This window comes from Balaenoptera borealis, assembly GCF_965194805.1.
Source record: "Balaenoptera borealis genome assembly, chromosome: 8".
NCBI classification, from domain to species: domain Eukaryota; kingdom Metazoa; phylum Chordata; class Mammalia; order Artiodactyla; family Balaenopteridae; genus Balaenoptera; species Balaenoptera borealis.
Window position 1 is genome coordinate 1521985 of NC_138865.1, and position 15795 is coordinate 1537779.

General features: G+C 41.1%; 1 protein-coding gene across 2 annotated transcripts in view; it reads right to left on the minus strand.

Annotated features, from left to right (window-relative positions):
- Positions 1-15795, minus strand: part of DDX60 (DExD/H-box helicase 60) — a 90918-nt gene that overhangs the window by 46468 nt on the left and 28655 nt on the right. The window contains exons 14-22 of one of the 2 annotated variants that reach the window (XM_082402083.1): positions 13740-13992; positions 11707-11873; positions 11005-11163; positions 9455-9604; positions 6733-6852; positions 4933-5028; positions 1367-1482; positions 388-530; positions 179-288 (exon numbers count right to left, since the gene is read on the minus strand). In XM_082402083.1, coding sequence (XP_082258209.1) covers positions 179-288; positions 388-530; positions 1367-1482; positions 4933-5028; positions 6733-6852; positions 9455-9604; positions 11005-11163; positions 11707-11873; positions 13740-13992 — 1314 coding nt within the window. Of the gene's footprint in view, positions 1-178; positions 531-1366; positions 1483-4932; positions 5029-6732; positions 6853-9454; positions 9605-11004; positions 11164-11706; positions 11874-13739; positions 13993-15795 lie in introns of both variants that reach the window. The other variant, XM_082402082.1, reaches the window with a different exon arrangement.

The following is a 15795-nucleotide window of genomic DNA, read 5'->3' on the forward strand; positions in this document are numbered from 1 at the left end:
CACCACTGAGGAGCAGATGAAAACCATGAAGTTATTCTTGTTACTCTTAAAACTCAGGTTCAATATCTGTTACAGAGCATCGATTCTGTAATTCTGATGAGTGTCGCCCAGGCAGCTTTGCAATATGATACAAACCACCAATGAGGCTCAGAACAAACATGGCGGAAGCATCACTCACATGGTCCGTGGTCAGCGCAGCGCATGGGTGAAAATGGTCAAAGGAAATGTCATGATTGTTTACTGAACATATGTGCTTCTCTAAATCATTGTATCTCTCTGCATAGAGCACTGGAAATGAAGAGCAAGGATTTCCAAATGAATGAACACACAATGGCTGGAATAACTTGAAAGGAAAAGATAAGATTCCTATGAACATGTCAAACATACCAAGTCTCACTTTATACGACTGCTTCATCAGTAAGTAGTCTTGGTGAGAACTGGCGCGGCAGCCGGCACTTCTTGAAGAAGCAATATTTTTTTCCATCATACTCTCTGTTTGTTGCCAGTACCGTTTTACGGATTGTAGCCACCTTAAAAATTAAAATTACATATTATTTAGGCAGAACATGGAACCACTTCCTGTGAAAGGATTTTAAAGTATTTTAAATAAAGAAAATTTTATGTGCCTTAAAAATTACTTAAGGGAATAGGCCCTGGAGCCAGATGACCTAAGATGGAATCCCAGCCTCCTTACCATGGGCTGAAGCTCTTGGTTGTATCACAAAATCTCTCTGGGACTCATTTTCCACATTTAAAATGGAAATAATAATAGCAGTATGGAAAAGACTATCTAACAGTAGTAATAAAAATAATAAATCATAAGGGTTGTTGGCCATTTAAAATAAATTAACATATGCAAAGCACTTAGAATAGCACCTGGCAAATAGGAGTCTTTGCTCTAATTGTTGTTGTTAGTGAGCAAAAATCTAGCCCAGTGAATAAATAATATGGGATTTTCAACTAATAAGGCTTCACTATCTTTCTAAACATCTACAAAGTGGGACAACATAAGAAATCTCAAGGTCCATGGCAGAGCATGTCATTATACCATTTTAATTTTATTTCTTGGTAAAGGACAAAGAAAAAGAAACATAAATCGATAACTTCTGGTGAACCTTTTTTGAGATACGGGGGAAATTTCCTAGTCAACCGCAGATCCAGCTGGGAGAACCCTTGATTTTCCTTTATAGAGTGTGGCCTTGCTCAGCACCTGCCAGGAGGGGTGACTCTGTTCCTTGAATATCCAGAGATAAGGTAATAAATTCACCAGAAAGTTATGAAACTCTCCAGAACCCAGATAGAAAGCATGACATTCAAACATTCAAAATAGATAAGCATTCTATCCGGACTAGAAGCTAATGCCTACTCAGTGAGATGCTCCGGGTTGCTGATGGTAGCAGAAAGGGCCAGGAACGGACAGCGGATCATGACAAGGAGATGCTCCCAGACTTCTGCTCCAATTTCTCCACCAAGACAGTGGACCTATTAAAGACAAAAATTCTCCATTAAAAATGAGCAGAAGGTCTGAAAAGATATTTTTCCAAAGAAAACAAACAGATGGCCAACAGGCACATGAAAAGATGCTCAACATCACCAGTCAACAGGAAATGAAAATCGAAACCACATGAGATATCACTCGTATCTGTCAGAATGGCCACCATCAAAAAGAACACAAATAACAAGTGTTGGCAAGAATGTGGAGAAAAAAGAACGCTTGTGCACGGTTGGTGGGAATGTAAATTGGTGCAGCCACTGTGGAAAACAGTATGGAGGTTCCTCAAAAAACTAAAAATAGAGCTACCATATGATCCAGCAATTCCACTTCGGGGTATTTATCCAAAGAATACAAAAAGATACAAGCATCCCCGTGTTAATTGCAGCACTATGTATAACAGCCAAGATATGAAGCAATCTAAGTGTCCACTGAAGGATGAGTGGATAAAGAAATTGTGGTATGTATATACAGAATGGAATATTATTCAGCCATAAAAAAGAATGAAATCTTCCCATTTGTGACAACATTGGAAGGACCTCAAGGGCATTATGCTAAGTCAAATAAATCAATAAATCAGACATAAAAAGACAAATAATGATCTCACATGTGAAATCTTAAAAAAAACACACACACACCAAAAAACAAGCTCAAAGACATAGAGAACAAATAGGTATTTGCAACAGGTGGGCATGGGAGAAACGGGTGAACTGCTTTTGTTTGTTTTAGTTTAGTTTAAATAAATTAAATAATTTTTCAGTTGATTTAAAATCAGCGAATGAAAATCAGACAGGGAAACTTGAATCATCATACATGGTCTCCAATTACCTTTAATCAACCATGCCAAGTTTACATAAATATTGGCAAATTCAGGCAATGGAAAATCTTTAACACAAATTCTTTTTTTTTTTAATATTATTTATCTTGATTATTGGGCCTTTAACATTTTTTTTTAATTTATTTATTTATGGCTGTGTTGGGTCTTCGTTTCTGTGCGAGGGCTTTCTCTAGTTGCGGCAAGTGGGGGCCACTCTTCATCGCGGTGCGCAGGCCTCTCACTATCGTGGCCTCTCTTGTTGCGAAGCACAGGCTCCAGACGCACAGGCTCAGCAATTGTGGCTCACGGCCCTAATCGCTCCGTGGCATGTGGGATCTTCCCAGACCAGGGCTTGAACCCATGTCCCCTGCATTGGCAGGCAGATTCTCAACCACTGCGCCACCAGGGAAGCCCACAAATTCTTTTAATTCCCATAACCAATCCATCAATAATTCCTCTTTATCTTACTTTCCAAAATGTCTTTCAGATCTAAGCATTTTGTCCATGTCCACGGCCCCCAAGTCAACCACAATACCCTCCTGGCCACCCTCCTAGCTCCCCAGGCCACCCCCTGAATTCTTCACATCACAGCCAACAGATAGGTCTCAAGGATGAATTCCATCAGGCCACGTCCACAATTACATTTCTTCAATATCTTCCCATTGCATGTGGAACAAAATATAAACTCCTGAACAGGGCGTACATGTTGTGCTGGGGGTAACTGCCCCCCACCTGCCTCTCCAGCTTCATTCAAGCCTCTCTCCCATCCTGCCCTCACTTTTCTCCAGACACCCTGAACTTTGCTTTGTTCCTTGACCACAGCTTTCCTACCCCAGAGCTTCCACATACATGTCCCTTCTGCTCTTACCTCTTTTGAACTTGCAGAGTTCGGCTCAACGTCGCCCCATTGGAAGACGTCCTGAGCAGCCACTGCGGAGCCGTCCCCCTGCTGTCTCCCTGCCATCACCACAGCGGGGTCACACTGACCCAGCTCGTCACCGTACACACCGATGCGGGCTGCCAGCATCCTGGGAAGGCGTAGCTGTCTACCCCCCGTTTTCCAATGATTCTGTGACTTACCCTGGGTATTCCCAGCACCAACAGTGTCCGGCATTGTGGAGACACTCCTTATATATTTGCTGAATTAATGAATGTCCTTTGACCAAATAAAGCAAATGGAACTAGATTTAGGGAGGACTCTCAAGTGTGGTCTCCTTTAAACAGATTAAACTATGACACCTGGCAATCAACTGGAAAGAACTTACGATCAGAGCCAGACAATTTAAAAAAAGAAAAAACTTCCCCTGCCCATTTGGCTTTGCCCTAGTCAGATAATACACCAGTCCGCTGAGTGGTGACCTTAGGCTTCCTACAGATAACACACTTCCTTGGTTCTGCCAGAATAGACATCAGTCTCCAAAGCCCGTCAGCTTTACCCTGACATAAAATTGGGGAAGCTGAGGTGCCCCACGTCACAGCATTTCAAAGCTTTGAGATTAGAGTACATTTCAAAGTTCTAGATTGCAAAGACAAAGCTGTTGGATTTTTTTTTCAATATGAATATTCAAGGCCTTCAAGATGTAGCATATACAGAATGAGCAAAAAAAAAAACACAGTAAGTCAGATTCAAACCAATCAAAAGCACAGCTTGCTTGGTAGCTTCAAGCTTACAACAGGAAAAAATGAAGTGAAATACAGGCTTATCACCATTTTCCCCTTTAAACTGAAAACGCTTTGGAGCAAAAGAATTCTTTTATAATGCTTTAAGTCTCTTTGAATAAATATTCTTAATTCTGCTGTAAAAACTCTCTCAATATCCTTCATTTGCTCTATAAATGTCCATTATTTTCCATCCTGCTCTCTCTGCCCAGGGAAACTGACCCACAGAGGCTACTTCAAAAGAGCTCCAATGCTCTCTGGTTCCATTGGCTTTGGCCAAAGGAGAGCCTGGGCAAGAGACCTGAAGGGAATGAGGGTGAGGTCTTTGTGCCATTGGCTGCCTTCCTGGCAGGCCACCCTGAGCCAGGTGTGCTCCTCGGCTAAGGCAGCTGCCCTTCGCAAAGCGGTCACCACACTCAGAATCTCCCTGTGGGTCTCCGTGACCATATCTTTGCCTTGTCCCTTTAGGCTGAGGGGCTCCTCGCCCTGGGCTACTGCACTAACGGCACAGTTCCCCGCCCACACACCTTTGCAAAAAGCTCTTCTTGAATTCTTCCATTTTGCGTGTGTCATCTGTTTCCTGCTGGGACCATGACTGGCAAGATACTGTACATAATTGACATCATTGTTATAGCTCCAAACTCTTTGCTTTGGAGATCAAAGATCAGATTTTTGGAATCTCTGTCCAGGAAAACATATGCCCTGGTGGTGAGTTCTGCTCCTCTGAAACGGTGGTCACCAAAGACAGTTCCTCTGCCATCCAGAGGTCCGCAGACACAGATACCCTGTCCTGAGCCAGAACAGGAAAATGGAGCCCAAAGACTGGTGTGATTCACAGGGGAAAGCCAGTGTCCTCCACAACCGAAACTCCACGCAGACGATGAACGCCCCGAAGCAGCAAATGTCTTCAGCGTGGCACTTATGCAACCAGGAACTCAACCCAGAGAAATAATACCAAACCTACCTCATCAAATATAACGTATCTGATCCTCTTCACCCACGCCTGGCGATGTGGAGCTAGCAGCAGAATTTCAAAGCAGGCTGGCACTGTGATAAGTACCTAAAAACAAGAACATTGTGCAAACAAACACTTTGAGCACTTGCTACACCCAGATGTAGTTCTAAGAATATGAAAGAGAGAGTTAAAACTCCTGAATGGACCTGCTGATTAACTAGAATATGATACATTCGTTTGAACCTTGTGAAACTGCAATTTTTATAGGTCAAAATGGTAAGATATCAGATTTGAAGTTTAAATTCTTATTTATGAGCATTCACGGTAATAACAATAGGAAGAGTTCATTGTCGCAGGTTTATTCCTTCAAAATCTGACCCCCAGGTTCAGTTTAGGTTGAAAACCGTTTATTAAAAATGAACAACTATGGAAGTTGGGAGAGGATGGGGCAGAGGAAGAAGGTGAACTTCAGAACACACCTGGTGATGCTTTGGCCCACCTGGCTTGGACTCTGGAGCGCGTGGCAGCTGTCACTCCTACTCCACACGCAGCCGAAATGGCCAATGTCTCTGCCCCAGCCCTGCTCAGTCCCAGGGTGCCGAAGGTGGGGAAGCACGGGGGCGACAGCCGGCCTCTGTCGGACCTCACGCCCCACCCCTGGGCAGCGGTGCTCTTACAAATGGCGATGTGGGTGTCACATCTCACACCTACCATGCAATGTGCTATAGTCACGTTTTCACTTTCAGTTTAGCTGTAACTGTTTCCAGTGAGTTTAATAAGGAGGGAAACTGTCTGATTTACTTAACACCATGAAGTCCATCCATAAATACAACATTCTGAAATTATGATGAGTATCCTTCCCATCAAGAAAGGTCAAGACATGGAAGCAACCTAAGTGTCCATCATCAGATGAATGGATAAAGAAGATGTGGCACATATATACAATGGAATATTACTCAGCCATAAAAAGAAATGAAATGGAGGTATTTGTAATGAGGTGGATGGAGTTAGAATCAGTCATACAGAGTGAAGTCAGAAAGAGAAAAACAAATACAGTATGCTAACACATATATATGGAATCTAAGGAAAAAAAAAAAAAAAGGTCATGAAGAACCTAGTGGCAAGACAGGAATAAAGACACAGACCTACTAGAGAATGGACTTGAGGATATGGGGAGGGGGAGGGGTGAGATGTGACAGGGTGAGAGAGTGTCATGGACATATATACACTACGAAATGTAAAATAGATAGCTAGTGGGAAGCAGCCGCATAGCACAGGGAGATCAGCTCAGTGCTTTGTGACCACCTAGAGGGGTGGGATAGGGAGGGTGGGAGGGAGGGATATGCAAGAGGGAAGAGATATGGGAACATATGTATATGTATAACTGATTCACTTTGTTATAAAGCAGAAACTAACACACCATTTTAAAGCAATTATACTCCAATAAAGATGTTTAAAAAAAAAAAGAAAGGTCAAGAAACAGTTATTCTGAATGGAAATCAGGTTGTCAATTTTTATAAAATGGGGTTCTTCAGATCATTTTCGATCCACTTATAAACCAAGATGATGCCACGAACTATAACTGAAATCTGAAATCAAAAGGTAAGTGTCCTTGAGAAAGATGAGCTCCATTTCTTACTCTCTGGAATATAACACTGTTAAATTTTCTCTAAAGCCACTTCATCTTTTATAAATTCAAGAAAATTCCTTCTACAGGCCCTTGTCAAGATATTGCATTTCTACTGAAAGAGACTTCTAAGTACTATCATATAATTCGATAACAAATGCGTTCATCAGTGTATGTCCTACCTGAGAGTTGAGAGCCTCATGACGGTAGTCCCGTGTAAAAACACCACACAGACTTTCACCGTTTGGCAGATTTTTGTTAAAACGATTCTCAACAGTTGCTGCCACTTGATTGACAAGGGCCTGATTGACAGGGAAAAATATCCATTAATCACATAATAAAGTACAGGGGAAACCTCAGAGAGAGAACGACAGGCACTGTCTAAAAATACGTACTGCTGGGAGCGCAGGAAGTTTCATCACCCCTTTCTCCTACCATCTGCCTAACCCACGGGCTGTCTTTGAGCTCTGTGACTGCACGTGAACCTCACTTATAACCTCGACCCAATGTAAAATGGGAAAAACCGGCTTCATCAGAGGGAAAAAGCAGGAAATGCTCCCCACACATGACAAACAAACAGCTGATCCCTGGGCGACCAAGGCTTAGAAAGAAACCGTGAGTCTACACAGAACGGCCAAGGAGGGCAACCGGGGTGCGCGTGTGGGTCTCATATTGGGGGCGTCCCCAGACCTCAACCTGCGAGTGTACAGGGGCCCCACACCCCGGACTAGGCAGGCGGTGGCTAGTGGCATCTGAGAGTGCGCAAACCCATACACATCTCTGTATTTCACACTCTAGGCCCAAAAAAGTCTCACCTAGATGAAAATGTAAACTTTAAAACATAAGCATAAAGATACTAGAAAGTGGGCTTCCCTGGTGGCGCAGCGGTTGAGAATCTGCCTGCCAATGCAGGGGACACGGGTTCGAGCCCTGGTCTGGGAGGATCCCACATGCCGCGGAGCAACTAGGCCCGTGAGCCACAATTACTGAGCCTGCGCGTCTGGAGCTTGTGCTCCGCAACCAGAGAGGCCACGACAGTGAGAGGCCCGCGCACCGCGATGAAGAGTGGCTCCCGCTCGCTGCAACTAGAGAAAGCCCTCGCACAGAAACGAAGACCCAACACAGCCAAAAATAAATATAAATAAATAAAAATTAAAAAAAAAAAAGCTTTAAAAAAAAGATACTAGAAAGTGGACATTTTCACACATTTTCATATATTTGAGCACACTCGGAAACACTAAACGGAAATACTGATAGATCTGACTACACAAAGATATTAACAAAATATCATTAATATAACCGCAATATAGCAAAAAGATCAAATGACAAAAGTATACTGGTTATACTTTACAGAGAAAACATAATATACTTCTTATACAAACTTCTAGCCAATCAATAAAAAGTCAATCCCCTTCCACTACAAGAAAAAGAAAGTGGGCAGATTTCCTGAACAAGTAGTTCATGACTAAAGACATATCAGTGCCCAGACATCATACGGGAAGGCTCCCCAATCCGTGGTCACAGCAGTGCAGGTTTATCACGAGATGGAAGTTCTCACCTAGCAGTACGGCAACACATGTTGAAAGATCATAGGAATGTTGGAAGAAAATAAGAGGATACATATACTGCCACATACTGTCAGAGGGAATAAAAATGGATTTAAACTTTTAGAAGAGTAATTTGGCTTCTAAAACCTTTGGGTTCTAAAACTTTTAGAAGAGGAATATGTATTGTGTTGAATTACCAATTCCACCTCCAGTAAGCTTAATTTTTCTTGATATATTTTATTAATTTCCTGCTATGAACACTTACTGCTTTCGTAACCATGAAAAACGAAAAAGCTACAATCAAAACTAAAGTGCTAATTTCAACTAATCATGTTGCTCAATCTGGTTCTGAGCCTGAGCCCAAGTCACTCAACGCCACATTTTCCTGGAAACTAAAATGCAGTGAGATCTCATTTTAATCTGTAGAATCAAAGTTATCCCAAGTAAATCTGCCTTTCTTAAGAGTAATCGCATTAAAAATAAGGGGTTGTAAGTGAGGATATGCAAACTTATACTTCCTGTAAATCAGCCTTTCTCCTAAATGACAAAGATCATACTTTCTGTATTTAAGTTTGGCATTAGGTGGTTCTAGCCATAAAAGAAATATGGCAAAACCACCTGGCATGAGAAACACATCAGGCACTGACGCCCAAGAGCAGACAGGATGCATCCCGTCAAGGGCAGAGGCAACGCGGGGTTCCTAAAGACTCAACGTTGCCCAACAAAGTCGGGGTGCTTCTCTCAGTTCAAGCAAAAAGCTGAATGACAAGATCACAGGACCAGACCTCTGCCTCACAGTGCTCTAAGGGAAGTATTACTTCGGCCTCTCAGACTGGAAGGAGAAAATGCAGGTTAGAAAATAAAGTGAGACACATGGAAACAGAACAGGCTGGTGGTTGGCTAGGGTGCGGCTAAGGGCGGGGAGAACGGGTGAAGGGGGTCAAAAGGTACAAACTTCCAGTTATAAGATAAATAAGTCCGGGGATGTAACAGTGACTATAGTTAACAATATGGTATTGTGTACCTGACAGTTTCTAAGAGAGTAGATCTTAAAAGTTCTCATCACAAGGAAAAAAAATGTATAACTATATGAGGTGATTCATGATTCATGTTCACTAGAATTATGGCGGTGATCATTTAACAATACATACAAATATTGACCATTATGTTGTACACATGAAACTAACAGGTTACATGTCCATTTTATCTCAATAAAAGTGGAAAAAAATAAATTGGGAAAAAAAATAAAGAGAGCTAGATCTACCACATGACCACGTGCATTAAACTAAAAGAGGAGGTTCGGAGTGAAAGAGAAAATTCAAGTCACTTGAACGACACCCCCAGCCTCGGGACGTACCTTGGTGGGGGCCACGTACACGACCACCCCATTGTCACTCTCCCGTAGCACTTTCTCCATGCAGTAGTAGGAGGCGTAGGTCTTCCCTGAGGACGTGGGGGCCACTATGACCGCAGACTCATTCTTGTCTACGACATCCAAGAGCTCTCGCTGCAGGGTTCAGAGCACCGGTGTGTCAGCACCACGAGAAGCATGTTAGCAAAACTAATACCTTAAGACACTTCCAGCATAATTCTCTGAGCCGCAAAGGAGTGGTTGCGAGTTGAAAACACACCAAAAGATACACGGGAACTTGTGAAGAACTCACGGCCTCTCCCAGAAGAGAGAATTGCAGTGCTTTAGAGCGTCTGGAGGTGGGTTTGTGTGTGAAAAACGGAGAGTGGGTCTGAACAAAATATCTTGTCCTGGGGTAGATATTCTTTCTGATTACTTGTCATTGACTAAGTGCACAACGGCTCTGAGAAATGAAGATCTAAGAGTATGCATTTTTGTAAGGATGAAAAAGTAGCTGAACAGAAAAAAAAAAAAACAATGATTAATCATTTTACTACCTATCTTGTACTTTCTAAATAGAAGGATGCCAGCCCCTACTTTGGAGGGCATGTGGGACCTTCATTAAAACAGACTCTCATCCCTTTAGCCTATGCTTTTATTCATCAAAATGAGGACTGGTCAGAGGATCATTAGCCTGTGTGATGGGCAGAAGATGGAAAAGCCCCCCAAAGCCCCATCCTGCACACTCTCTGAATCCAAGTCCGCTCTGGGCCACACCTCAGAGCAAAGGCGACATCAGAAGAAGTGCAGTGGAGGGGGGCGTAGATACCTGGAGGGCCCTTAGCTGCTTCGTGTTCTGCACTTCAGGAAGGAAGGACCTGGCCCCCCTGCTCCTGAACAGCAGGTGGGGAGTTTCTGAGGTGCTCCAGCATCATCAAGACAAGGAGAATAAAGTCAGCTTCTGATAAGACCACCTATTAGACTGAGCCTCTGAAATGGCATTTTCATAGGTAAACATGTTTAACTGATAAGGTTCGAGGCAATTTTATAAGGTTGAATCAATGCAGAAACGCACCCTTTTATTCCTAATTTTATAGCCATCAATATTAATTTTACATTTATTTATAGAAAAGTAGCTACTATGGTCACGGGTACAGGCTGTAAATATCTGAACAACTGTCTCTACTGTTTAAACTCCTTGAATTTCTCTGTCACATTTCTATATTTACATAGGATATCCTACAGACACAGGGAAGCCTTGGAGGATGGTCCATAATGATACAGTCGGATGACACAGACAGAACTTCAAATATATACATGTGAATCCATCAGAGTACCTCCAAGAAAATGGTCTATTTATGAAAAATGGATGATATGAAAAATTCACTTTCTTTAAATGGGAAAAAGTCTACATTTGACATTTCCCATGACAATTTTAAATGAGATGACTTAACATTAAGAATTTCATGCCAAATGTGCTGTGTGGAATCATGAGACGCTCCTGAGATCAGATTTAATAATAAAATACAAAAATGTTTGTTTCATCCAGTCATTACCTGCCAGGTGTCAGGAATAAAGTCCTGGACTCTGGGGTCTGGATCTTTCCTCTCATCTCGTACCAAATAGTGGCCCATGTACTGCAGCAGAAACCGAGCTGGCCCAATGCCAACTGAGTATTTGTTCTTTTTCTTCTCCTTTATGTCATTTCCTGTGACCTATAGGAGTTTACAAGTCCACTTTGAAAGTGATTTTAAATTACAACATCCTTTAAATGATTAAAAATATTTTTTTAAATAAAACAACTGAAAACTAATTTTTACGAGAAAAGCATTTTACCACCTTTCAAATTTTGCAATATTTATTGAAGAAACCTCTTATCACCTAAATCATTATCTTAACTAAGAGTAAATAGCAGACATCAAGATTTTCAGATATGCATCAGGGCACTTGAGCTACCATCTGATATCAAGACAACTGAACAGTCGCAAAATAGTTTTTAAATGTTTTGCTAGAATTAAACACAGGATTAGTTTTAAGGGTCTACAGAGATTATCTGGCATTTTTGATCAGAGAAGCTTTTGTAAAATTTTCTAATTCTAGGTTACTTCCAAGTTGGGGGAGCTGGATTACTAATAATGATTATGAACTTGGAGTAAATATTTTCAGTAAAAAAAAAACCCAGGTAATTGTGTTTACAAGACAGTTGAGGTACACCTAATAATTACTCTATTAGAATGGAGCTGTTCTGAAAACATTACCTGCGTTGGATGCAAAGAACTTGCCAGCTCCTCAAATCCTAAATAACTAAGGCATCTGGCTATGAGTTGCCGATCTGCCTCTTGCAAAAGTTCTGGGTATTTTTCCATCACGGAGTAGATCCTTTTCATCATTTGAACAGCTATACTTAAATCTTTTGTGGTTTCACCTTGGTAAAGAATGAACAGCAAAACTGTTATAAAGGCCATCAAAAATAATAAATGTTTGATTGTCCAAGATTAGTCACTCAGGCTATCAACCTGACCCAATTAAATTCATTGTCTTACTTAGCATTAATGGAGGTTTTGGAATACAGAAAACTCAATAAAATGAAAATGCAACTAAACACATTCCAACATCTCTGTGGAAAACTGAGATGTAGCTCTGTAAGTGTTGGGGAAAAAAAGAAACATCTTGTAGCTCATGATAGAAATAAGATCACTAAAGCCCAAGTTGGTCTAAGTTCTAAGGAATACAAATCTTTCCCAACTATTATTTTCATGCCTTCTCTACTATGTTCAAAGAAAAATGTCCAGATGAGTTTAAATATCTGGTTAAAAACTTGGCAACATTTATTGAATCCTAATGGTGACCAGAGATAAGTATCTGGTGTAATCACTGGAGCCTTCAAATTCAATCAGTCTGTTACACCTGCCAGATCCAAACGTTGCTAATCCCCGTCCATTTCTTTCCAGTCACATACATCCTTTCTAGACCTCCTCACGGCTGGTCTTTTCATACTTCACATGTTAGGGCAGTTTTGATTAGCCCTTTCTTCCAATCAACCTACATTTTATCTATTTAACAAATATTACCAAACACATACTGATGCTATAAAGGCTACAAAAGAAATTTAAGCCACTGTTAATCCTGATCTCTCTCAGGCCAACTGCAAATCCTGACACAACATCTTAATTAGAGAGACCCACAGAGGCCAAATCTTACGCTTCTCACAGGGATGAAATCCTCAGGGAAGTCTGTCGTTGCAGGGGCAGACTGAAGTTTGTAGAATGACGGGGTGGGGGGGAGAAGAACCCCCAGTGACCCCGTGTTCAACGGATTCAAGTGTGGAGACGACTAAGACAGACAGGTCAATGAGGTGTACTCGGAAGGACTGTCAGTTTGGAGGCATACTGGTCCCTCATCATGTCACCTGCCATCAACTTACACGTCTCTACCCAGCCATGCTTCTCCCTTACCTGCCTCTTCCTGCCTCTTCTTTCCTTTTCTACTATCTATTGTAGCAGTTGTAAAGTAGAGCACACGGAAACCACAACAACTTCTGGAAGAATTCAGCATGCCAGGCAAACACGGTCCGAGTTTTGCCCAGAAAGAAAATGTTCGCACTTCAGATCTCAGAGATGAATGACAGACTCTCCCTGGGACCTCGCCATCTGTGGGTCCCCTTAACGATGCCCACAACTCTCTAAGTGGCTGTTTGTAAACTTTGACTGGGAATTGATTTGAATTTTTTTATTGGAATGTAGTTGATTTACATTGTTGTGTGAATTTCTGCTGTACAGCAAAGTGATTCAGTTATACATATACATTCTTTTTCATATTCTTTTCCAGTAGTTTCCTGTGCTCTACAATAGGACCTTGTTGCTTATCCATCCTATATATACTAGTTTGCATCTGCTAATCCCAAACTCCCAATCCTTCCCTCCCCCTCTCCTTGGCAACCACAAGTCTGATCTCTATGTCTGCATGTCTGTTTCTGTTTCGTAGGTAAGTTCATTAGTGTCATATTTTAGATCCCACATGTAAGTGATAAGGAATTGATTTGAATTTGCTTATGAATGTGCTGTATCTTTGCTTTTGGGGCCCCCTTTGAGACTTCATTGCTCATTGATAAAATAGAGGTAATAGTACTTAGAGGAATTCTCCAAGGACAAAATCAGATAATGCATCTAAGGCTTCTCTAAGCCTTCTAACACAAACTTCCAGTTAATAAATAACAGCTATCATCATTAGATTTTTATTCTTCTCCAATGTATTCAAACAAACAAATCAACAAGAACTCACAGCCACATACCTTCACCACGGCAATGTTCTTTCCACGCTCTCAAGCAGGCAGTAATCCCCACCATTTCAACTCGAAATTTCACTGAGCTACTTTTACATGATTTCAAAAAATCTTCTAGGTTCTTTATTCCAGAGTTTAAATTCTCTTTCATTTCCTCCTCAATAGAAAAGGACAGAACATTCCATTTTTTCTCTTCTTTTTGTTCTTCCTTGGCAAATAGCCTCTCCTTATTCTCTCTAGTAATTTTTTCAGCCTTGGTCTCCTGCCCAAAAAAAAGAAGGATACATGTCATAAAACAAGTTGGAAATAGTCCAAGATGGCATTGCATGAATGAGATAATAGTTTTAAGTGTATATTGATTATTTTGAATGTCATCCCGTTCTTGACAAGGCACAATTTTCATTTCAGTGTCTGTTTCTTAACATTGAAGCCTCTGTGAATTGAAATCTTTGGACAATCCAATTTAATGACTATAAAGCCTCTGTGCAGATAATATTTCTAGATTTCTAAGTGGTGTAGGTTATAAATTGAAGAGTAAATGTAATACAATCAGAAACACCAGGACCCTGGTTTTTCTGTCTCCTGATCTCTCGGGAATTGGTTTTCCTCTTCCATCCCCCATGGTCACCTCCCTACCGCAACTTGTGCTTCTAGAAATTTCTTCCACAAAGCCTTGCTCAACTCTCCCAGCCTGAGTACATATTCCTCCCCTGCCCGGGCGTCTCTCTATCAAATGCTCATCACACGCAATGCAGTTGTGATTTTCCTTGTCATGAGACAGGAATGTGCCATAGTTGTTGGTGTGTCCCAAGCACAGCACAAGTTCATCCTCTTATGGGTGAATGAGGAAGGGGCAGGTGGGAAGGAACATCATAAATAAACCGGTTTGCTCTGTCTAGACAAGCATTTCCAACCAACTTACACACAATATAGACCCACTTCTACTACACTTTTACCTACTTGACCTATTAACGTGCAAAGAAAATTAGAGAACTGTTGTATCCGTAAGAGAACACTGACAAAACTTCCATTATTCTGCTTAGTCATGAAACTCACATCTAAACTTTGCCTTTAATGAAGTCAATTTTCATTGCCATCACTTTCTCAGTATTTAATTTGAATCAGTGGAGTTTCTCCAATGTTTCAACTTCCCAAATGTACTGTCCTGGGATAACTCGGCATGGTTCTGTCTCAATAGGACAAGAACAAGCCCTGGCTCTTTGCCAGGTACAATGTGTTTGTTTTAGCTTGAAGTGTTACTGGAAGAGCACATTTACACGGTGCTGAGGTTGTTTAATCTCCACGAGATAATTTATTTAATTTCCAATAATGTAGAGGATTAAAAAAAATGAAATTTTTTTCAGTCTTTATACCTTACACTAGGTAATTAGAATTTTTGCCAACTTTCTATTTTATAACCTCTCTCGAAAAAAAAAATAACTATATAAAAGAAGCTTTTCAGTAAATAAAAAAGGAATCGTTGTAATTGGATGGTCTCACTAAAGATAAAATTGGCTGTGAAAATAAAAAGGAGGTTGTCGCCACGAGGAGAAAAACAAAGACCACCAAGCTGGGCCTGAGGTGGCTGCTTGTTGACTATTAAAGCAAAAGTCCTCATGTCTGCTCAAATATTTTTTTAACTTTAGGCATAACTGAAAAATTGTAGGATATTGAAAGTGTACATCATGGTGGCTTGATATACATGTACACTGTGGAAGGGTTCTCCCCACTGAGTTAATTAACCCATCATCAACTCACATATTTATCTTTTTGGGGAGGAGGGGAGGTGAGAATATTTAAAATCTACTCTCTTAGCAAATTCAATGATATGATGTAGGGTTATCCACTCTAGTCACCATGTTTCTCCTCTCTTTTTCTATGAGTTTGACCTTTTTTTTCTTTTGGATTCCACGTGTAAGTTACACCACGCAGTATCTGCCTTCTCTGTCTGACCTACATCACTTAGCACCTGTAGGTTCAACCACGCTGTCACAAATGGCAGAATTTCCTCCTTATAACTGAATAATATTCCAATATATATATATAGACCACATCTTCTTTATCC